Source organism: Heterocephalus glaber, unplaced genomic scaffold, assembly GCF_053883595.1.
Source record: "Heterocephalus glaber isolate CG9 unplaced genomic scaffold, H.glaber_assembly_v1.0 deba00001004, whole genome shotgun sequence".
Classification (NCBI taxonomy): domain Eukaryota; kingdom Metazoa; phylum Chordata; class Mammalia; order Rodentia; family Bathyergidae; genus Heterocephalus; species Heterocephalus glaber.
The window spans coordinates 7,802,732-7,826,201 of NW_028258179.1; the positions used below are offsets into that span (position 1 = coordinate 7,802,732).

The 23,470-nt window shown below is 49.6% G+C and overlaps 1 protein-coding gene and 1 long non-coding RNA gene across 10 annotated transcripts in view; one reads left to right on the forward strand and one right to left on the reverse strand.

Annotated features, from left to right (window-relative positions):
• LOC110346397 (uncharacterized) overlaps nt 1-14,712 on the reverse strand; it is a 33,155-nt gene extending 18,443 nt beyond the window's left edge. Inside the window, exon 1 of the long non-coding RNA XR_002390424.2 lies at nt 14,334-14,712. This is a non-coding gene — a long non-coding RNA (uncharacterized LOC110346397). The remainder of the gene's footprint in view (nt 1-14,333) is intronic.
• Agap1 (ArfGAP with GTPase domain, ankyrin repeat and PH domain 1) overlaps nt 1-23,470 on the forward strand; it is a 483,149-nt gene that overhangs the window by 212,350 nt on the left and 247,329 nt on the right. For all 9 annotated transcript variants that reach the window (XR_015450541.1, XM_004868376.4, XM_004868378.4 and 6 more), the window contains 2 exons: nt 19,263-19,390; nt 20,575-20,730. Coding sequence is in view for 8 of the 9 variants with exons in the window: in XM_004868376.4 (XP_004868433.1) it covers nt 19,263-19,390; nt 20,575-20,730 (284 nt within the window). In the remaining variant the exon portion in view is untranslated. The remainder of the gene's footprint in view (nt 1-19,262; nt 19,391-20,574; nt 20,731-23,470) is intronic.

Here is a 23,470-nt window from a genome sequence, read left to right on the forward strand (position 1 = left end):
TGGGGATCCCTGGCTGGCCTCCCTCCTGTGAGAGATAGTTCGGGAGAGGGGAGAGAGCAAGCCCCACCGCTGAGCCCACAGGACTGCTCATGCTCCTCTGACGCTCCACACTGGACTCCAGAATCAGGTCACGAGGTGTGGGGCATCCCTGCTCATGTGTGACAGTGTCCCTGTGGGGAGATGCAGGACTTCCTTCTCAAGTCACATCTGTCATGGATAGCCTCCCCTTGTGGGTGAGCATGTTCCGGAGGAGTGATAGTAATGAGAAGTCCGCTGGCTGCAGTGGCAGGGCTGCCCTATGTGCCAGCAGCCTGGTGGGGTGCAGAGGTCAGGCCCATGTGGACAGAGAGGGCCACAGCACAGGGTCCTGCTGGTGCCCCAGAACCAGCCAGGGATGCACGGCCCTGGCCCAAGCGGTAATTGTGCCCAGTCTGGGGCAGGACCGTTGAGTGCTCCCTGCAGTTGTGGCTCTGCAGACTTCCTCTCCACTGGCTAAGGATCTTCAGGGCTGGGTGCAGAGCAGGTGAGGGCCGTGAGAGCTGCACGTGCATGAGCACTCTGTGTTCTCTGGGTGTCTGGAGTCCAGAGCTTGCTGACCGTCGGCCGAGGAGTATCTGGTCCCCTCCTGCCCGCCTGCCTCCAGCATTGAGCCTGCTGGGTTCCTGGGTGTGCTCCACATTCCTGATGGTTGCCCAACGCTGTTCTGCGTTTGCTCTTCGGATGTGAGGGACAGAGGAGCCTTTTCTTGTCTTCAAATCAAAGTGCACGCAATGAACCAAGACCATAGCCTCCTGGAAGTAATTCAGACTGAAACATGTTGGGAAAGTGTCAGGAACTTGTGACAAACTTTTCAAAGATACCCTGTGCTATGCAAGGGCCCTGGGGCTCTCACTTGAAGGTGCCCTTGGGATTCTTGGAAGCCTGGAGGTTCTCTCACCTGGGCTGCTGGGCTGCGCTGTGTTGCCATTGGCTCCCGCCTGAGGCTTTTCCTCCAGTATTTTCCTGGTTTCCTTGAAAAATGCACACATGGGACCTAGTACAACTTAGAAATTGTGTTGTGTCCTCTTTTGAATGCATACCAGACACAAGCTCCTTCCTCTTAAGAAATGATTCTACCTGGTGAGAGCTGCAGGATCCGAAAGTGCCCGTTTCACTTTGTGGTCCTAGTGCGTGGCACCTGGCCAGTTCTCCATACAGGTGGTTTAGGGAGTGACAGGAGAATGCCTCCTGTCCATCAGCCTCTCCCCAACACCCCAGTTCAGTTTTAGACGTCCAGGTCTCCTTGGGTCTCCCTGGGCCATTTATCAGCCGCCCACCTTCTGTAACGCAGCGGCCGATCCACTTCCGGATCTCCATGGCCGTGGCCTCATGCTGGTCTGACACGGAGTCCAGCTGTGGTTCCTCCCTGCTGTGAAGCCGTTGAAGGTTTCCAGACTTGTTTCTGGCTTGGGCCCCTGTCCCCCAGAGTTTCCCCAAGGCCAGCATGTAGGGCAGATGGCATCGTGGGGCCAGGACTGCTGGCCTCTGGAGGGCCTCATCCACTCCCTGGGCAGCCACGCAGGGAGGGTCTCCCCGTGCCAGACACCATGCCCGAGTGTGCCCACTTCATCCTGTGTGCACCTCACGCTCCATGCACCTGCAGCTGCTGTGCCCTTGCTTAGCCTAGATGTGGGGGGCGGAGTCCTGTCCGCTTCTCAGACAGCAGCCCCTGTCGGAGCCCTTCCCAGAGCTCTCCGGTCCCCTGCTACCTGCCCAGGCCTCTGTCTTCTCTGCTTCTGGACCCGGCTTCAGGGAGGTGAGGCCTTCCTCATCTGTGCTTGCCCTGCCCCAGCCCAGGGGCCTTCTCAGCACATTTTATTATTCGAGGGTCAGCCCTGCGTGGGAGCCTTTCCAGGGCAGCAGCAGATGTGGGGACATCCCACACACACCATTTGTACTGTACCTCCCCAGCCACCACTCATACTGCTGCTGGCTCTTGGTGCTCTTCCGTGTGTCACCAGAGCTCGCTTGGACCTCCGCCACATAAGCTCGACATGTATACCCTTCCTGAGCATTGCAAGGGACCTAGTGGCCATGCTGGGAATGCCCCAAAGGTGCTGAAATGAGGTGACATCCCATTAGCACATAAAGAGCTGAAACAAATATGGGCAGCATTGTATTTGCTGGCCCTCCGTGGTACGTTTGTAGGTGTTCATTTCCCTTACATCTTCCCAAGCTTTAGTGTTCTAGAGAACTGGGTGGGGCAGGGCTTCCTGTACCCCTCCCTGCCTTGACCCTGATCGGCACCATCTGTGGGTGTCTGGGTGATTGGATTTCCACCAGGTGCAATCCCTGTACTGAGCCGGAGGCCTGGGATCAGCTGTCTGCCTGGCTGCACGTGGGTGTCCCAGAGGCCCCATGTGCTTGGACCGTGTGAGGAATGACCGCTCCCCGACCCAGACTCAGGCTGGACCCATGGCAGCTCTGACTCTGCTCTCTCTGTTCCTCCAAGTTCCGCTGGGAAACAGAGCACCTGCCAAGGCTTAGGACAGGGCGAGGGCGATGAGGGGACCTGCCCGATGTCCCTTCGGCGTCCCCGCTCTCTGGAGCCATCACCACCTCCCCGTGTGAGGCTGGCTGTGCTGTGCGCTTCATGCCATCAGCAGGTTCGCTCCTGACCACCACCCCGAGGCATGTGCTGTGTGTCCACTTTGTGGATGAGGAAACGGAGGCACAGAGCGGCCAGTGAGAGTCCACGAAGTATTCCCCAGAGTGTCAGTCAAGAGTCCTCAACCTTGAGAAGAGGTAACCAGGGGACTTGAGCTGGAAGATCCTTTGAGAAACAGTGGATTGGAGCGCTTTGTATTTTTCACTAAGCTAAAATTCACATGCTGTCGAACACAGCCCTTTGGTAACTTTTTCCTTTGTGTTTTTGTTTTTATTACTATGTGTGCTGTGCCCAGTAATTCCATTCCATTCATCTTGGGGGACGGATGGGATCAGGATCACATCCTGAGCATTTTTTCCCCTATCCTCCCTCTCCCTCCTTTCCCAGATCCCCTGTTTCCTACCATGACCCTTTTAGTTTGCTCTTCATTTATAGTATTTGCACTTTGAGTCTCATGTTAGAGAGAACGTGAGACACTTAACCTTCATCCTCGCTTTTCACTCAGTCTTAGGTCTCAAGATAATTTTTGTTTTGGATTGACTTTTTGCCTCCAATTCCCTTGGGTTCTTTGTGGTCTGAAAGTGATTTGGTGAATTTTGTGTGCTTTTCATATCGCATGCAGTGCAGAGCTCTCCTCCCAGCTCACTCCCCTGGAACTTCCTGTGTCCCATGGGGCTGCTCTGAACATGGCAGACCTCCTGTGCTGGGGTTGTCACAGCTCCAGGCCCAAGCTGCTCTTCCAGAGTCGGGTAAACCCAGCGGAGGCCACTAGGTGGCAGCGTGGTCCTGGCTAGAGACGCCCTTGGGTTCCGGTCTCGCTCAGCCAGGCGGTGGTTTCCTGCAGGTGTAATGACTATCGCTAACCTACAGTCTTTGCGGGCTGAAGGTGCTAGCGAGTTAATGTGCTGCATCCATTTTAATTTGAAGGATACAATTAATTAAATTAGGCAGAAAGAGGATGAGACAGGAAGCCGGGAGCTCCTGGCTGATGCTGGAGCAGAGCTCTGACTCCCTGTGCTGTAAGGGCTCAGCACCCGACTCTGAGTGTGCACTGCTGGGAAAGGTTTTGCAGTCCGCACTTTGTTAGAGGATGGGGTGCGCGAAATTTGATGAAGCCATTCCGACGAGGCTCAGAGCAACAGTGTTCACACGCTGGCCCAGAAATTACTTGGAATAGCAGGCATCATTCCTTGAGCATCCCCCCATTTCCACCATCTCTGCGTCTATACAGCTGTGCTCAACTTTATTTCAAAAAAATAGTTTGTTGGTTTTTTTAAATCCTTTAAAAATAAGTTGAGGAATCTAGGATTGAAAAAAAATTAATCGCTACAGGTAACTGCAAAGCATATTATTGGCAGATGCAGCAGAAATATATTTCCACAGAAAATTGGATTTTGCACATAAAACTTAGTAATACTAATAAAGACAGGTCATTACCAGTTTTAAGCCAAATAAACAAACTCAAAGAGATCCGCTGTCAGTGTGATTCTCGGTGGCTTTTTATTTTTTTGAGAAGTGTAAATCAGCCTTAGTGTAGCGAGCGCAGCCCAGAGTTGCTCCAGTCATCTCTGCCTCTTCTGACGCGGGGCTCCAAGTAATTTACAGCCCTGTGCCAAGGTATGTTTATATTTAAGCTGTGTGATGGTGTAGCTAATGAGAAAGATAAGAAATTTATAGTCCTCGGTGATTGATAGGATTACTGCCTGGGCTTTAATTGAAATCTGAGAGATCACAGCTGTGGGCCTAACTTGGGGGGAAAAATTACTTCGAGTCAAGGAAAACTTTTAGATTTGCTTCTTAGCATTTTCAAGGTAGTTTTCCTGCTGACAGTGTGGTTGGTGGTAGAAGCAGTTGACCCTTACCAAGGCTTGGGTAATTACACTGAGACAATTATGGTATTTGCTCTGCGACTTCCTCCAGTAGGTGGTTTATAAGTGTGGAAAAAATTAAATACTGTGGGGGTTTTCAGTGGCTTTAAATTTTTACATGTATAATAATAAAAGCCTCCACGGCTACTCTGCTAAATATTCTCTGGACTATTATTTAAGACAATAAAAAATGAAACTCTAATAATGATAGAGGCAAGCCTGTGGTATGAGTCATCGCCTTAAATTCCCACTGATTGCATTTAATCCAGGTATGTCCAAAGTAATCTCGTAGACCTCTCTCTACCTGTCATTTTTTAAATGTACCATTCCTGCTGAAGCTCACTCTTGTGAAAATGTCTAAATTTCCCCATTAAGTGCTTAAAAAGTAATAAAAGTAAAGTCATTAGACTTCACTCATCAGAGCTGTATCAGGAGAAATATTCTTCGGTGCAATAAATCCGACCAAGAGTTCGACATTCATATCCCGTGGATTCATTCCCTGGCAATGGACGTTCGAAGGTAAATTGCTTCAGTAGGACAGTTTAAATTTTTAATACAATCTTATTGTAACTGTTAGCAAATGATTAAAGTGCAAAGGGGCCTTATATGTTTTGTAAGATTTATAATAAATGATCTGTGATGCCTGTTCTATGCTGAATTATGGATGTTATGACAGCTAAATGCTTAGAAAGGCCAGGAAGGCACAAATGAGGAGTTGAGACTTCATGGGAAACTAGATCATGCTTCCCCGATGTAGCTGCTTTCCACTGGACACCTGTGCCCTCCCGGAGCACCATCTCCCAGCACCGAGAAGCTTTAGCAAGCCAGGTCCTAAGCAGACAGGGGGCCTCGAACTGCCAGGCCTGTGCCCCGCTGGGCCACCGGAGCCGCTTTAGGAAGTACACAGGACGTTCTTTCCACCTGTGGTTTGCTTTGGGGATTGCGAACCAGGCTTTTGTAGATGCCTCTTCCTACGGGTCGCCTCCGGGTTCCGAGGGGTGTGGGCGTTGTTGTGTAGGATCCACACAGCACGCAGTCTACCTAGTAGGCCGCCCGCCTCTTTCCCACCCGACCCCGCAGTGCACTGCTGCCTCCCACTGTGCCGGTGGCTGCATCAGTGGGGATGGGGGTGTCCAGGCCTGTAGCCGAATGGCCACCCTTGCTCTGCCTGGGGACAGAGCCTGCCCACGGGAGGGGCTCAGGCAGAATGGGTGGAGCGCCCCTCGGAGGGTGGCACACAACAATCAGAGCACACAGCACTGTCGACTGCATCCCGGGCCTCCATTCAGAGCGTGGCAGGTGGGTTTTGAATACAGTTGAAGGTAGCGTTTGCTACTGTACAGTATATTCTCTTCCATTTTAATACTTTTGCCATCCAAAGGGAAACCTGTTTTGATACAAAAATGTAATCGATACCTTTATCATCTTTTCCAGCTCATTTTCTTTTGAATAAGGAAATAAATACCATACGTTCTAAACTGTTTTGACAATGTTATCGCCTGCCATGTTGACTTTCCCAGCTGTAATTTGCCCTTTATTTACATATCACATCCACAGGAGTATTTTGAATGTCCTCCATGAAGTGACAGGAATGCTTTGAAATTATTTTCCCCACGTCTGGAGCTAAGCTCCAGTGATTTGCTGTAATAACTAGCACACATTCAGATTCTTTTTATTCACCCACATTGTTTTGTCACCTCAAAATGAATTCCCAAAAAGCACCAGAAAAGTTCATACGGAAACATTTGTTGTTAGCAGGTAAAACCAGTGGGAGAACTCCAAATGCAGAAGAACAAGCAACCTTACTTGAACAACTTCCTCGAAGTCATAGTTACTCCTCTCTCTTCAGTACACCCCGAATGGTGTCAGTTCCTGGGGTTCAACACTGGGGCACCCTAGGGTGCACAGAAGCCCGGGTGCCCCTTTTGCCTCTGAGGAGCTGCGCAGCCAGCAGCGAGAGGACGAACTGCAGCAGGCAGCTGTTGGCAGCTGCATGTGCTACACATGGCACGATTTGGTTTATTTTTCAGTTTTTCACTTTTTTAAAACTATTAAGACACAATGATACTTTTTTCTGACCTGGGTGTGTGCAAGGCAGTATAAAGATCCAGACTGATTCTATAACCTGGTTTCAAATGTCACTGTGGATTATTTTTCAAAACCATTTTTCTCAGTGAATTTGAACCATGATATCACGAAGGACATTGTTCCTCTTGTTTTTCATTTTTGATTTTGTTGATGAGGAATATTTTCTTAGGGTGGGTCATAGAGCAAGACTCTTTGAAAAGGATTCTGAGTTTATAATCTGAAGAGTCATCCTAATCTCTTATTCTTTAGTGCAAATAGCACTTGCATCCCCCAGGTCAAATGGGTTTAGCAGTCAGCTCAGTGTTCTGAAAATAGGAGCACTTTGCTCCTTCCTCGGCTTTGGCAGGACTGGGGAAGTTACTGGCAGTTAGGTCTTTCTCTCTTCTTGGGCAGAGTCACCCCTTCCCCAGGAGCCCTGTAAGCCGGAAGTGAAGGCTGTGAGTGCCGTGGTATTCCGGGGACCGTGTGTTCGTGGGTGACTTGCCGTGAGTGGTGCTGGGTGCAGAGACACGGTGTGGTCTCCCTGGAGTGGTGGACGTGCTCGTGATTGTGGGGGCTTGGATTACATGGCATTTGTCAGAACTCATGGAATGGTACCACTTGCATTTCGTAGTCTGTACATTTAATCTTAAATAAAAGAACCGTAAATTTAATGGACTCTGGTAAATGCTGTGCTTGCCGAAATGTGTAGGAGTGAGCTAATGCCCTTACCATGTTTGAAACTCATGGAAAGGTGAGATGGGGGGCGGTGGATGGATGGATGCAAAGTGCTGCAGTTATAAAATCTGGGTGTAGTAGTAATGTGTGTCCACTGTCAGTTTTTTTGTGTATTCTTTAAATTGTTCATTATAAAAAATTAGGGGAAACTCCAAATAGTTGTTACTGTGTTTAAATTACCATTGTAGGTATCTAAGGTGGGGCCAGATAAACAGTTTAATGTGCAGCACTCACAGGTAGAAGTGCATAGTTTCATTATGAGACGCTTTTAAATGACTTTCCAGGATTCAAAGGCATGTATGATTCTTTGATGAATTTCAGCAGAAACTGCTACATCTCAGAAGAAGATACTTTGATTTCCATCCTATTGCTAAATCACAGCAAATTACAGATTCAGAATCAATCCGTATTCTCCACTGAACTCTAATTAACACTTAAACATTATTAGTCACAAATGTGAAGTCTTGATCGGAGATGACCTCAGGTATTCTAAATGTAAATAAAATTAGATTTAGAGCCCTTTTAATTACCCGAGGTGCTGTGAGTAATTACAATGGCAATTGATAAACTTAATTCCTTATTAAAGGAGAGGGGAAAAAAACTTACGAAAAGTTTTTCTCCACTATGTGCTAAACTCTTCAGTTACAGCCTCTGTGGGAGTTATCTAGATTTTTCTGTTAATTATATGGAATTTTACATCATTTATTTTATTCAGGCCCTCAAATTCATCATAACTTAAGTGGCCGATGTTACTGTTATCCCACAAAAGGCACAGCGTACCCCGAAGGATTCTGTATGCCGGGAAAGGTGGGGCTCTGGTGGGAGTGCCAGTTAAATAATAATAATTGATGGGTAGTGCGGAGAGTATTACAGTGACTTAACGCACAGAGCCCTGTTGAGGACCAAGTGGAAATCTGTTTTGTCACCTCATCCTTCTTCCTAATTGCATCACAATACGTTGTATAATTCACCCTGTGTGTCACTGTCACTTCTACTGAGGCCTCCCGTGCAAGGGGCCACGCCGCCGCTGGCTCATTATCGACGGAGCCGGGGAGGAGAGGAATAATTTCCCCAGGTTCCAACCGAGAAGTCTTCTCCCCCACTTTATGAAGAAAATGTCTTTTTTATGGAGGTTGTTGTAAACGATAATTATTTCCAGAAATAGGAAAACAGACTCGGCTGTGATAGATAAATCCATTTTTCTTGAAAGTTAAAAGGCACCTGAAAGAGAAAGAGCTTGTGACAGACAAGGAGGTTGGAGAAGTTGTGAAGCCTGTGTTTTTCCTGTTAGCGTGTACATCTTAAAACAGGAAGCAGATGAGACCTGATAAATTCAGTGAAGCTGTCTGCAGAGGATCTCAATGATGTACGGAGACAGCGACTTGTGCTTAACCGTGTTTGTCTCCCGGTTCCTGGGGTTGCCCTGTACTTGGAGCCGTGGGGTCCCATGTACTCCCTCGTTTAGGGACCTGGGTATCACCTAAGCTTCACTGATCTGGATTTCCTCGTCCATTTTTCCTTAAAACTTTGGGCGATTTCTTCAACTTGAATAATTTAACATGATCAGTTGTATACACGCATTTTCACGGGTTTTTTCCTTTTTTGCCTCTTGATGTTTATAGTACAGTGTATTCCTCTGGTAGTTTCTTTGCATTTATCTTAGGACTGTCTGTCTTTTTTTCCACTGGTAAATTGTGTCAATACACTTCATAACCTGCACTCCCGCCTTTTAAAGCATAGCAGATGGAAAACGTAGGCCCCATCCCCTTCCCCGGTGCAGGGGGCTTGGTGAGTGGCCTCTCCACACGCATTAACGAATTGCTGCACCTTCTTGGGTGTCAGAAACATTTCTGCTCCAGAATCATCAGCTTCCTCCGCCAGACAGCTTGACGAGTTGGGAAGAAGTGACAGGTTCATTTTTCCCCTCTTTGTTTAAGCCATTTATCTTTCAGATCCTTCCCTGCCATCTGAATTGTATTGCCAATTTATTGGGTATTCACTTGCCTCGGCTGGGAAAGCATCTCATTTGCATCCAACTTGAGAGTAAGTGAGAGAGAAAGTTAATCATCTCCTGGCCTTTTGAACAGATGATCTGCTCTGGGTTTAATTGTAGCGTTTGAAATGTTACATGTTTTCTAATCAGTGTCTTTGAATAGGCGGCTCCCTGTTCGAGGCTTTCAGTGGGAACAGGATGCTTTTCTCTTTGAAGGAGTTTAGTTTATGCTTCTTGCATCTCCTTCTCTCTTTTAGATTAACCTGAGTTCCATTAGCTGCCTTTAACACGTTCCTGGTAGTTTGACCCTGGTGTACACACAGCGTTCCACTGGATGGCGCGTACACTGTTGGTAAAACACGTCTAATCACTTTCGGTTTTTTCTAATAAAAGTAAAAACCCAGGGGTTCAAGCCGCCTAGCATGGAGACACAGGAATCAGCACCCTGTCACGAACGCTTCAAGCACCGCCCCCACTCGTTTTGGTGGTTGTTCGATTAACTAGAGTAATGCAGTGAGAGCTGGCTGGACGTGGAGTGAGATGCGTGGTGCCCGGCCTTCCCCTTGATGTTGCAGGTGGACACGGGAGCCCTTGTGCTCCTGGGCAGGCGAGAGCCTGAAGGACCCCTGTGTCTAAGGCCACGAGCCCCACCCAGCCCGCGGGAGGAGTGCAGGGCTCTGTACCTGCTTTCCTCCTGGGCTTGACACCAAGCACACTGCAGCTGCCCTGCTAGTGCGTTGCCCGGTTCTCTTGGACATCTTTTCCCAGGGTGCGCTGATTTCGTCAGGCACTTCCTGCCCCCTGGGCACACGCTTGGGTGCTGCCTGTGAGCAGCGGCCAGCAGCAGCTTTCTTGCTCGCTTTTGAGCTCTCCGATTTCTCACAGTTTAGAAGCAGGCACTGTAGCCACACGCACCAGTGTCCCATGTTGTTCATCATCGTGTGCTGGTTATTGCTGGCTCTGCAGGTGTAGCACTTTTCCCATATTTCATTCATCCATGTGAATGTTTCCTGCTTTAAATTCTTCTAGCTTTCCAATGTCTGTAACTTCTCAATAGTCCCCTCTGGCTTCCTCTATTTATTTGTTTAGTTATTTATTTGGGGATGTGTGGCATGGAACCCAGGGTCACACACGTGCTAGGAAGCCCGCTACCGCCCAGCCCTGGCTCCACCTCCCTGTGCTTTTCTTTGTAGCACTCTACTCCCACAGTTGGAAAGTGTCTGACACACTGGACAGGGAAGGAGCCAGAATGAGCTGGAGAATTCTGAAACAGGTGAAGAGAGGGAGAGGGGTTTGTTTTGGTGTTGGTTTGGGTTTTGGTCGTGCTTCTGGGACAAAACTGGTGAGTGCTGCTTCCTGAGGCCTTAGTAACAAAGTCCCGGAGAGCCACGTGGAAGGCGTCTTCCGTCGGACGCTGTGACAAGAAGGCTGTGAGGCGTCCTGAGCATTGTGGTCAGCCAGAGTCCTCAGGATTTCATGATCTCGATGTCCCGTAAGTCACCTGGCATGTACTAGGTGCTCGGGTACACAGTGAGAGGACCAGTGAACGAGTGAGGGATGCTGCACAACGAAGCACAGTGGGGAAAAAGGTGAAAGGCGCCAACTCTGTGTGTATTAAACATAGAATGGATAGGTGCTCGCCTGGTCTCTTTGGAGGCTTGCTCAACTATTCGGGCACAGACCAAGAGCAACCAAGAATATTCTGGGGCCAAGTATCAGTGTTCAGAGTATTTCAGGACTAAGAGCATGACCAAGAGCATTCTGGGACTGAGAACATTCTGGGACTGAGAATGACCAAGAGCATTCTGGGACCAGCTGCATGACCAAGAGCATTCTGGAGCCACCAGCACTCTAAACGTAGCATTTGGCCCAATAAATGCCTAGAGAGATAGAGCCAGAGATACAGGGTTTCAGTCATACGACTGGTGCATCAGGCTAGAGTTGTGCTTGAATGAATGAAGTCCTTGCCCCCAAGGATGGTAGAAGACCTAGAAGATATAACCATTTTCCACCAGGGAAATACGCTGACAAGAAAGCCAGTTAAACTGCACAGGGATGCATGGTGAGGGTTGTGTTAACCAGTGAGGAGTGTGTGTGTGTGTGTGTGTGTGTGTGTGTGTGTGTGTGGTGCCTTCAGCCTTCATTGCCATTGGAATATCCAGTCTGACCATGTAGCAGGTGTCCTTTTGGTGTGGAAGACAGGCTGGGGCCTGAGATCCGAAGTTGGAGGTGACTCCAGAGGGTATCAGTGGGAACAGTGCCTTCCTCCTTCCCCAGGAGGAGTTTGGGGTTCGTGCCGCTGTGGGGCAGGAGCCCCACATGCTGACTGGCCATGGACAAAGCCAGCTGAAGAGCAATCCCAAATCAGGGAGTGCTGACCCTTACTTTTTAGAGGAGTGAAAGTCCGTGGTCCTGGGGGTCAGGACATAGGATCTGAGTCATTCGGGGCCGTGGAACCCTGGCGGACAATCAGCACTGTGGTTCTGCTGCCCACTGACCTAGTGCTGGGCTGACTGGGGCAATCCACAGCCCCACATTTTGGCAGCCCGATCTAGGGACTGAATTTTAATGAACTGTTGTGCTGTGAAGATGTGAGAGAGAGGAGTGTGCTTTTCCTACAGCATGGTTTGATGTCCCCCTTGCCACAAATAATAACTGTATATCAGAGATATATGTACACATACAAAAAATATCACATAAGCCATATTTGTTTCAGTGCAAGTTTCTTTTCAAAATAAATTTTATGTTCTTATGCTTTTTGTCTGAAATGGAAAAGGAAATCCAGCTGCCTTGGACACTGTAGAAATTTCCCCTCATTCTAAAATTCTGAAATTAATGTTAGCAGCCTTGACTTTGCTCTTCCTGAAGGTAACTGTTTATTACAGTCGGCATTTAAATCCCCCGATTAATAGGAGCAATTAAACAATAGCTTCATTTCCAGTAAATTAACAACCCTAATAGGTAATTGCGACATAAATGAAGATAAATTTGTTTTAATACAATGAGATAAAAAGAATACAGACAAGAACTGAATCTCGGATTAAGAATTCACTCCATTACTTTGGGAAAAACATGAAGGTTTCGCGAAAGCTTGCCTTTTTCACCGCAGCCTGTCCTGGCTTAAAGATTGGGTATTTGAAAAACCACGACAGAAATATTGGTGAGACTGGGGGAATACCTCAGGGGTAGAGCATTTGCCTAGCATGCACAAGGCCCTTGGTTTGATCCCCAGCAAAAAAAGGAAGGAGGGTGGGGGGGATACACACAGCTGATCAATCGATCACAGTCAATCATCGTTTGTGCTTTGATTACCGGGTAGCGGGCTATTACAGCTGTTCTCTTAATGACCTGGTGATGTGTTCAGTTGTGAATGCCTTACCTTTTTCATTTGTGTTTGTTCTCCCTGGAAAATTATTCTAATGATTTATAGCTTGTTCGATGTAACACGGACGTGGCTGGGCACCCCAGTTTTGAGACAGTAAAAGTGGTCTCTGCAAAAGGTGACTTGGGTTGCAACCAGACAAACCAGGGAAATACGCTGACAAACCCAGGGAGAACAAACAGCCAGGAGCTGTTTGTTGGTTTTCTTAGTCCTGGGGGTAGAACTCGAGTCCCTTCACGTGTGTTAGGCAAGTGCTCCATTGCTGCTCTGTACCCCCAGCCTCCCCCAAAAGCTGTTCCTTTTTTGCTACAGGGGATTGAATTCAGGACCTTGTGCTTGCCAGGCAGGAATGGTGCCACTGAGCTACATCCCCGGCATGCCCCAAAAGCTGATTTTAAAGTTGGTGGCCAAAAAAAAAAAAATGAGAGCTAATTCTAGAACAATGATAGTGTTCCCCTCACCTTGGGAGAGGGGGTCACTGTGACCATGGGAGACCCCATTGGGGTTTAGCTAAAACTACCTCTGAGCTTGTTACCCCTTAAGAGCTCCTTTGGGTAACTCCGATCATCAGATGATGTGAAATCAGCCTTGAATTCTGTACTCTGCCCAACATTGGTGCTATGGAAGGATAGATCAGTACCAATTTTAGATATGGAAGTCTCAAAACAAAATACCTGCCCGCCGCTGTGGCACATGCCTATACTCCCAGGACTCTGGAAGCTGAGGCCAGAGGACCACAGATTCAGGCCCAGCCTTGGCAACTTAGTGAGACCCTGTCTGAAAATAAATGAATTTTTGAAGGGCTGGGATATGGCTCTGTGTGAAGGCCCCGGGCTCAATCCTCAGTACCCAGGAAGGGTCAGGGAGTGTTTCCTGGGGCCCTTTCAGCGCTTTCTCTCCCTACCTTCTCATGACCCTTCATTGCATCTGTCTTCAGCTCACCCTTCCTCTGCCTGTTGGTATGCGCCCAGTGAGGGTCAGGCACACAATGCCCTTACAGGAGGATGGCAGTGATCCGCGGGTCCATGGTATCGGCCCACTGCCCTGGCTCCCACGCTGACTGTGTTTTCCAGGGGCCACACAGCTGGGCAGGATCTCCGCCAGGGAGCGGTGCTGGGCCCTGCAGCGAGTCCTGGCTCTGCAGGCCCCATGGAGCAGCGTGTTGTGTAGCCTGACGGCCTGAATCCTGGAGAACATGGCCTCGCTGCCCCCTCCTGCTTGGGCTCTGATTTTACTTATTTTTTAACAGCTTCCTCAGATTTCTTTTTCACTCCTGAGTCACACATTCCAAACTACATAGATAATTTGGTAATTAATTTCTTCTTAGTTAATAAGCACATTTAATGATCACTCTGCTATAATTTAAAACTGAGTGGGGACACCGGGGGCCTCTATTTATTCCTGGAAGATTTACAGTCCTGGGCAGCCCCCGCCCTTCACAGGGTTCCTGCAGGTGAGCACTGGTGATCCCAGGAGGGCACTGCTCTGGCCTTGGGGTCCGGGGTGCAGGGACTCCCGGCTCCGTGCACTGTGCCTTTACAATATTTTTGTGGGACACATGAGGGTTGAGCTGAGGCCAGTTGGTTTTGACAAGTCCATCTGCTGTAAGCACTTACAGGATTAGTTTGCTAGACTTACCTCGAGACTCTGATCTGACAGTGCTCCTGGCCCTTTGCCAGAGGTGCTGGCATCCTCCGCTTTGGCCTGCCGGGTGCCAGCCATGTCTCTGCATTGATCCGACTGTGGCCCTTCGGTGGTGCCCTTCCTAGTCAAAGTCACAGCAGTAGGGATGGACTTGGGGGAGTTCTGGTGGCAGAACCAGCATCTGCTAGGCCTCCCCTGCCCATGCCTAGAAATGGGGCAGGGTGTGCATCACTGAGCTGGAGTGTGGAGGAGAAGCAGCTTTGAGAGACATGCAGCCCAGGTGAGGCAGCATGGACTCCCATGCCTCTGGGAGCAGTTGATGGCCGTTGGAGGCACAGTTCTAGAATTCAGGAGGCCCCAGGGGTGTGCACAACCCAACTGTTTCCCTCAGGGGCTATTGGCATGGAGGTGGCGATGAACCCTGAGCATGGAGAAGCTTCCCTGGGGAGGAGAAGGGGCTGAGTTGCAGTCCCACAAGGCACTCAGTTTAGAAAAGCCCACAAAGGAGGGCCAGGAGTTTCCAGTAGAGGGAACCCCAGGGAAGCCTGAGGACAGACACGAGAGGAGGGAGAGACCAGCCATGCTGGGGGGTGCCCAGAGCCCAGGTAGGAGCATGGGACCCAGCCTCCTGGTGGCCACCCGTGACCCCAGGCTCCTTATGAGCAGGCTCAGCCAGGGGCAGGGGATGGAAGGTTCCCTCGGGAGGCGGGCACACACCTGCTGAAGGCCTGGCGCAGTTAGATAAGGGAGCACTGGACAGCAGCTCCCCTGTGCCAGGTGCCAAGCTCAGCCCCTTCTGTCCCTGTGTAAGTAAAAGGGAAGGTGTGGGCAGAAGGGTCCATGGTCCTTGACCTGGAAGCTGGGTGATTGCTGCTGTGTGCTGGGGTCCTGAGCAATCACAGGGCCAGGCTGCTGTCCTGCCTGCCTTGTTGTTCTTATTTGTGAAATGGATTTCGAGGCTGAAATGAGCTCACAGACCACCCGCCCCAGCCAGTCTTTGATCCTCAGGGGAGAGGAGCAGGGCCCTAGATGGAGAAGCTGCCAACCCTAAAACAGTATGATAATAGAAACCAGATGTTGCTCAGGATGTAGTATTTTTACCCCTAAGTAAAGGGTAAGTTACTGTCTTAGTTACTTTTCAATTGCTGAGTCAAAATACTCGACACCAGAGTTAAAGGAGGAAAGGTTTATTTAGCTCAGTTTGTAGAGGTTTCAGTTCATAGTTGGGCTCCAGGGCAGGGTGGCAGGGCAGAGGGGCATCGCAAAGGAGCAAGTTCTTGGCAAAGCAGCTGGCAAATACCAGGCAACAAGCCACAGCCACAGCTCTTTCTGACCCATATTTCTTAGCCAGGCTCCCTGCCCGTAGGGTAGGCAGCACTCACACCTGGATCCCAGCCTTGCCCAGTGAATCAGTCCCAGTGTCACACACCCTAGATCCATCCTCTTCCAACAAGGCCCGCCTGTGACAGCGTGAGGCTTTAGGGGGACATCGAGACACAGCCCTAAGAGTGCTGCTTGAAGTACATACGTAACTCCTTTCCAGGTTAAGGTCCCACTCTTTAGTTCAAGAAGGGAAATATGTGCACAAAAGCTTTCCCCGGCTTTAAACAGTCCAAAGTATCACAGGTCAGGCAGGATCCATGAGCCGTGCTGCTTCCTGGGGCACGAGGCTCTGCCTCCCACCCTGCCCATGGCTGCCTGCTGTGAGCCACCTGCAGTGCGATCATGCGCAGGACCCAGGCAGACTTGAAGTGGCTTTAAACAACCCTGAGCAGCACCTCTGGGGAGGTGAGGAAAGGGCCGTAGATGGCAAAGGGCCCCTTGCCTTTCATCCCTGCTGATGATGCTGCTGCTGCAGAGGGGGCTACGCTTGTGGCAAATCATACAAAGTTTTTTATACACACGTTTCCATGAGACACGTAAGTGATGTATCAGTCAGTACGTCACAGATGAGCTGGGCCTGGTGGTGCACGCCTGTAATTCCAGCACTAGAAGGCTGAGGCAGGAGGATCACAAGTTGTAGCCCAGCCTGGGTAACTTAGCAAAACCCTATGTCAAAATTTAAAAAATAAGGCATGGCCGGGGATTTAGCTCAGTGGTTCCGCTGCCTGCCTCCCAAGCGCAAGGACCAGAGTTCGATCCCCGGTACCAATCAATCAATCAATCAAATAAGGCAAAGGGCCAGCGTTGTGGCTCAGTCTGAAGTCCTCGGGTTCAGTCCCTACTCCTAGTACTGAGAAAAAAGGCACACATGTATTGATATAAGATATGAGGCACTCGTTTATTGATGAACCAAATACAGACAAAAACTCAGTGGTTATTACTATGGGCCAGCTTTAGTACCCTGAGATGATATTCATGGTTTCACCCTACCATCATTTAAATAAATGTGAACACTGCGAGCTCCGGGTGATTCCCCCATGCCATCTCCTCACAGCTGGCCTTGGGGGCCCTTCTACAGGCCTGTGAGGTGTGGACCTGTGCCTGCTCGGGTGGCAGTTGTCCCTTTGGCCTTTGTGCACCCGAACAGTGCTTTAGGGACATCTCAGCAAGGGCCCCTCGTGCTGCGCCTGCCCGGGAACAAAGCAGTTACAGCAGCAGCAGCACAGGGCAACCGTGTGGGCCTTGCTCGGTGCAGCTGCCTGGAGAGCCAGCTTCCGCCTGCTCAGAGGAGGCCCAGCTCCCCTCTCCTTCTGGCTGACCTCTTCCCCCTTCCCTGATCTTCAGGGAATCCATTCTCCCCTGTTCTTCTGCATTGGCCCATGTAGTTCTGAAGCAGCCTCTACATTTAGAGCAAAATAGCTGTGAATCAGTTTTTCGCTTGCGTAACAGGGCTTTAAAATAATGGAGAAATAGGACAAATACAAGAAAGAATTGGAAAAGTTTTTTTAAAATGCTACCACTAGGGCCAGGGATGTAGCTCAGTGTGGTGCTAGCACCTGCCTCAAAGCACAAGGTCCTGAGTTCGATCCCCATCCCCAGTCCTGAAAAAAAAATGCTACCACTTACTAATGCTGTGACTTCATTTGTGTGTGTGTGCATGTGTGTGTGTGTGTGTGTGTATGAGATTAATGTGCTAGAGCAGTGAATATAAGGACAATATTGTAGTACTTAGCATGTGGCTTGTGCCGTGTTCACGGGAGTCCAGAGGTTTGGCTGGGAAAATTCTGTGCTCAAGGACAGCATTTCTTTGCACTTGGAATTTTATAAAAGGCTTAAATAATGTATCTGACTTGTCTTAGAAAGTTTCTCAGCTCTTAGCTGTGTATGGAGTGCATGTGTAGGAAATGTTCATGTAGCTCTCCAGTCCCGCACCCTGTTCTTTGTGATTTGGGCATTTATGTGTTTCTGAACTGTAGTTGGCAGCACAAGCAAAATGCAGAGTGGTTGATAATCAAAAACCCTTTTTGTTGTTTTTCTAAAAAAGAAAGAAATTAGCAACGCAGGTAATGGTGATTTTAACCTAATTTACTTTTAGTGTTTGGGATTTCAGTACACCTGTAGGACATGTTTTGCAGCTCTTGGAATCTGATCTTAGATTTTATTTTTGAGTTCATGTAATGATTTTTAAAATATTCTAATATATGTCTTCAAAGACCCCCAATCGATATGCCAATGGTTGTGAAATGACAGAGTGCCGCAATATTCGTCTGTAATTTAAACATGATTAGCTGATGAAGGTTATGATCAATACTCTACGAGAAGATACATTAATTGATATCATCCTTTCAGGATGATAAGGAGCCTATTGGAGGTGGGATGTAACTAATGAAGCTGCTTCTTCATCTCTGGGAGCCATTTTTTATATATTGCATTTTCACTTAATCATATCTACACTATCATTCATTTACATGAGAACCATAAGCTGTGGACACATCAGTTCCTTATTAAAATTGTATTCATTTGGAAAAGAAATTATCCGAGCACCATGGGCTCCCTCTGCATTACAACCTCTGGTCAGGGAGAGGTGATGGGCCCTTCTCCTGGCCATCTCTGGAAGCAGCGACACCCTGGACAAAGACGAGATCGAATATCTCCGAACTTCATTACAGCTACTCCCCAAAGACACGCATCCATTCCAGTAAAAGCTGTAGCTATTCTCCTGTAGTGACTCCTACTGGTGTAGGAAGAGTTTTCTAATCGTTGACTTTCTTCCCAATTAAATTCAGTATGCTTTATCAGGGAGCCTATTTGCCAGGAGAAGTTATGGCTGGTTGAATTTAGATTTGTATTGATTAAGATAAACTTCCGGTGTGTGTGGTAATATGTTTAAATAACAAAAAGCTCTTTGATATAATTACTTGTGCTTGAGTATAATTCTGCACCATAGCTTGTAAAGAATAATTTTTTAGGCAGTGCATAAGTAAATAAATGAATGAATAAATAAATAAAAGGATTTTGGCTTTCACAGGGGTTTAAATTTCCCTGTTGTAGTTAGGGTTGTTTGTGCTCCATGTAACTGGAAAACGTACTTTTCTAAGGACCATGTGCAGGGTGTTGGGTGTGGTCCTCCCAAACCTATTCCTTCTGTGTCCTGCTTCACCACGTGTGACTTCCACTCCCCATGTCACCTCACTGTCCCAGATGGCTCCTGGGGCAACAGACACGTTTATGCATTTTGGGCAGGTGCCGGGAAGAAACCAGGAAGAAAGGGGCAGGAGACAGCTTGCCCTGGAGGAAGAGTCCAGGCTGCCGCGTGGCCTTTCCATCTAGTCTTGTCCCATAGACCAGAGCACCTTGCAGAGCCACATGTAGCTGGGGACGAGAGGCACTCTGGGGAATGTGACAGGTATTCAGGTGCCCACTAAAACTCATTGCGGAGGAAGGAAAGAGTGATCTCAGGGATCACTTCCGGTTCCGTGATTTATCCTTCCATCATCAGGAAACCGGCTTCACGTTGATTTCCTTTGTCTCTGTCACCAGTGGCCCAGAAGATCGTAGCCACGAGGAAGAAGCAGCAGCTGTCCATAGGCCCCTGCAAGTCCCTGCCGAACTCTCCCAGCCACTCCTCAGTCTGCTCTGCACAGGTGTCGGCGGTGCACATGAGCCAGGTAGGTCCGGCCACCTGAGGGGCGGGCACAAGGACCCTAGGACCTCCGAGAGCCAGGCGGTGCTCTCTGCCAGTGCTCACGCTGGTTTATTTTTTTTTTTCGACTTTATAAATAACAGCATGTTTGTAATTGACTTCACATGTCCTTCAGAAACTTCGGTGGCCAAGTGGTTTTCATGGGTATTGTTCTTTAATGTTTTCTGTCTCCGCGCTGCCTGTGCTGTGATGCATGCTGGTTCAGGGGCAGGGCCAGGTGTGTGCCGCTGTCTCTGCTCTTGATTGAAATCACCTGCTCTGGTCTGCTTGTAGGTTGAACAGTTGTGAGTAAATCTTAATGGTGAAGCCCATTTTATGCTTAAATTCGGTAGCAGCATTCATTTATAATTACCATCTCCCTTAGGCCCTGTAGAAACCATGATCTTTCCATAGCAACATTTTGCTAAATTATTTACTCAGAAGCAAATGATATAATTGTCACTTTGTAGAGCCCAACCAGAAGCTATTGAGGAAACTGCTGGCTTTGTTTTGCCTGTCCTTGTTTGTTGACTGATGTTCTCAGGCGAGTACTCTGTCGGCACTTTGTCCCCGAAGGGTGCGGGGAGAAGGCTGGCTCTCACACCTGTGTGCGCCCTGGAAGGCGTTGTGTGGCTGCGTTTGTCCCCAGGCCCTGCCACCACAGTCACCAGCGTGGGCAGCTTCACTGCTGGCATCTTTAACTTTTCTGTGAAACGTGACCATTTTTTTTCACCGCAGCACACACTTTCTTTGATTTCCAGAGAAAGTTTTCAGAATTAGTTGTGGTTCTGGCCGGATGAAGCTGTCAGGCCTGGGTCTGTTGTAGAATAGTGAAGGAACCACAGAACCATAAGAACTAAAGCAACCGTTTTGTTTTGCAGAGGAAAAAAAAAATAGCTGTATGTTTAACCCTTAGAACATTTAAGTGGCAGAGACTTTTCCCCACTAGGTCCTTGTTCTCAGACAAAACACTGCTATGAGATGGTGCTGTACTGGGATAAGACCGCTGATAGCCACGCACAGAGCCAGAGAAGCCACCCCGCTGTCCCACATTCCTCCCCTCCCCGTCGTGTGACCTGCTAACTTGTTGGTTGTCACCCCACTTGGGGCTGACTCTGGACTCCAGGCAGGGGTGTGTCATTAATAAAACTGTGGTTTGCATCATTATAGACGAGCAATGGAGGCGGGAGTTTAAGCGACTACTCCTCCTCTGTCCCATCCACTCCGAGCACCAGCCAGAAGGAACTCCGCATCGATGTCCCCGCCACTGCCAACACCCCGACGCCCGTGCGGAAACAGTCCAAGCGCCGGTCCAACCTTTTCACGGTGAGTGTCAGCCCTGGGAAGGCATGCGAGCGAGAGCCTGAAGGATTCCGCTTCCACTTGATGCGGTCCTGAGATAGCCCAGGGATAGCTGTACAATCCAACCTAAATGAAGGAGAATTGCCTTGATTTCCAGGGAAGTCGCAGAAAATGAGGAGGACCAAGGATGTAGCTGCTAAGTGGAACTGCTCAGGGTGGGGAGTGGTGATGAGGGTGTCAGAGGCGGAGCGCACACGATCTGAGTAAAGGTGCTGCTCCTCCTCTGACCTTCCTGCTGTCCACCTCAGCGACTCTGCATGGGCTATAAAGATACAACATGGGGCTGGGGATGGGCTCAGTGGGGGCCCGCCTGCCTGGCAATGCAAGGTCTTGAGTTCAGTTCCTGGTACCAAAAAAGAGAGAGAGAGACAGAGATGGCAAACTGCACACCCCACTTCAGACGGAATAGGAGCTCTTGGTTCTGTTCAGCAGCTGGTGGTGGGGCTGGGTGGCCCTGCCTGGTGGCACCACAGCCCCGGTTCCTAGGGGCTTCACTGGCATGGATTCCCCTCTGCGGCTTTCTCCAGAGTTACCTGGAGAACATTTTCAAATTGACAATCAGACGTCTGGGCTAAAATTGAGACGCTCAACTCTGCCCCTGGGGCCCCGGCATGTGTAGTTGTTAAGAGCTCCCACGGCGATTGAGATGCAGAAATCCCCGAGCTACAGAAGAGGTCCAAGAGCTGTTCCCCTGTGCCTTCCTCCTGCACAGAGCAGACATCACCAATCGTGCATGGAAGGCTTTGCAGTTGAGCCCAGAACGCCAAGCGGAAGTGCTGTCCTGTGATGTGGACAGTTCTCCCTCTACTGGTGCTGCACATTGCACACTTTGAGGCCTGTGTTTCTCTGCCAGCATGGTTTTGCTCCCCAGGAACATTTGGGGTTGTCACACTGTGGTCAGGGGTAAGGTACCATGGGCATGCAGTGATGGGCAGTGGCCAGAGCTACTGCAAGCTTCCTGGAGCACACAGCCACAAAGAACACTCCAGCCCAGATGCCAGGGGTGCCTGCTCAGAACCTTCAGGCCTCTCCTTCTGGTGGACTGCAGCTGACTTAGACACAGGGAAATGTGGTATTTCCTCTTGTGAATGAAGGATGACCTGCCAGGGGTAGCTTGAAATCCCCTCTCTGGTCTGCCCTGGTTGAGGACGGCTGTCTCCATGCTGAGGGTCCCACCAGGTCTGGCAGATGCCCCACCCTCCCGTGCTGTGTTTGTGGCAGCTCCACCTGACAGGTGGTTGCTGCTGCCAGGGCCTACTGCCAACGGCACATCCCCTCCTGCCCCTCCCCTTGCTCTGCCAGTAGCCTGTGCCATCCAGCTCTGGCAGATGCTGCTGCTGGGGCCAAGTGTGGACCAGTCAGACAGACCAGGCCCAGACCCTGCCTCTGCTGCTGGTGGCTGCTCCACCTCCAGCACCGACTGCCCCTTGCTGAGCAGGGGACAGGAGCATCTCTGCAGGAGGTGTCAGAGCAGCCTTTGCAGGCTTGCTTTTATTTCTCACCGCCAGTAACATTGCAAATGTCACTTCTGGGAGTGTTGAGCACAAGCAGGTGTAGGACCATCAGGTAGATGGGAGGGAGGTGTTTTGGCAGCATGATTCAGATGTGTATCTAATCTGCTTAAATGGTACGTGATGAAGATGCTTTACGGTAAAATTCCTTCAGACATGTGGATTGCAGAAGCCACCTACACAGCTACCTCTAGGTCCGTCAGACACCTGAAAGGCTGCTGTATACCCTAGGTGGGGCCCGTGGTGCAGAAGGCCCCCCCCACGCGCACCCGTGCACACACACACGCACGCACTCGCACATGCACACTTGCTCTGACCCAGTGGGCCTAGGAAGCCAGCTGTTGAAGCTGCAGCTGGGCCCCAGAAGGCAGCCTTGAGGGGGCGCTAGCACAGTGGGCAGTGGAGGGCTCAGCAACAGCTTCTGCGCTTGTCATGCAAGGGAGAGGCCAGCCGCCTCCGGCACCTGCCCAGAGCCAGTTTTGCTGCTCATTGGCTGGTTTCTAGTCTATGAAGGAAATAAAGAACAAATGGGAATTATCTTTTTAGATAGGCTCTTTATAAGAAGACCACCGCCACCTCCCCCCACCCACCCCCTGCTGCAAGGGCAGCTTGGGAGTCGAAATGTGCCACAAGATCATGTCCTGGAGCCTGACACCAGATAACCGCCCACCCGGATGGCCGGTGTTGAACACTTCCTTTGCAGGCAGGAAGCATGAGAATAATAACTCCGAGAATAAATATTTACTTAACATCTGCTCGCTGCAGAGCGCTGGTTTTGCACAGTGAGGAGGAGGAATGTTGGTGGCCAGAGTCAGCCATAATGACGAGAAAGTGGGTGGCACCAAAGTGAGGGGTTCTGCAGAGTGCACGGGGAGGGGACTGTGAGGGCAGAGCCACTTCCAGCTGCTTGAAGCCTCTTGGGCAAGCTCACACATGCGTGCACACAGAGGTATCCAGGAAGCCAGTGACAGGCAGGTGGGGCAGGTGCAGGAGCTGATGAAAACCCACTGTTCCAGCGACTATCACCGTTAATTATGCCCTAGTCCATGCAGCAGCGGCCTGTGAATCTGCGTTACCAGCGCTTGCTCTTCCACTGATGGCAGAAAAGAGTTTGAGAATAAACCGTTTTAAACATTGAATACAGCTGCCCAACTGTTAGCAGTGGGAACAGAAATCTGGGCTGAGGAAAGAAG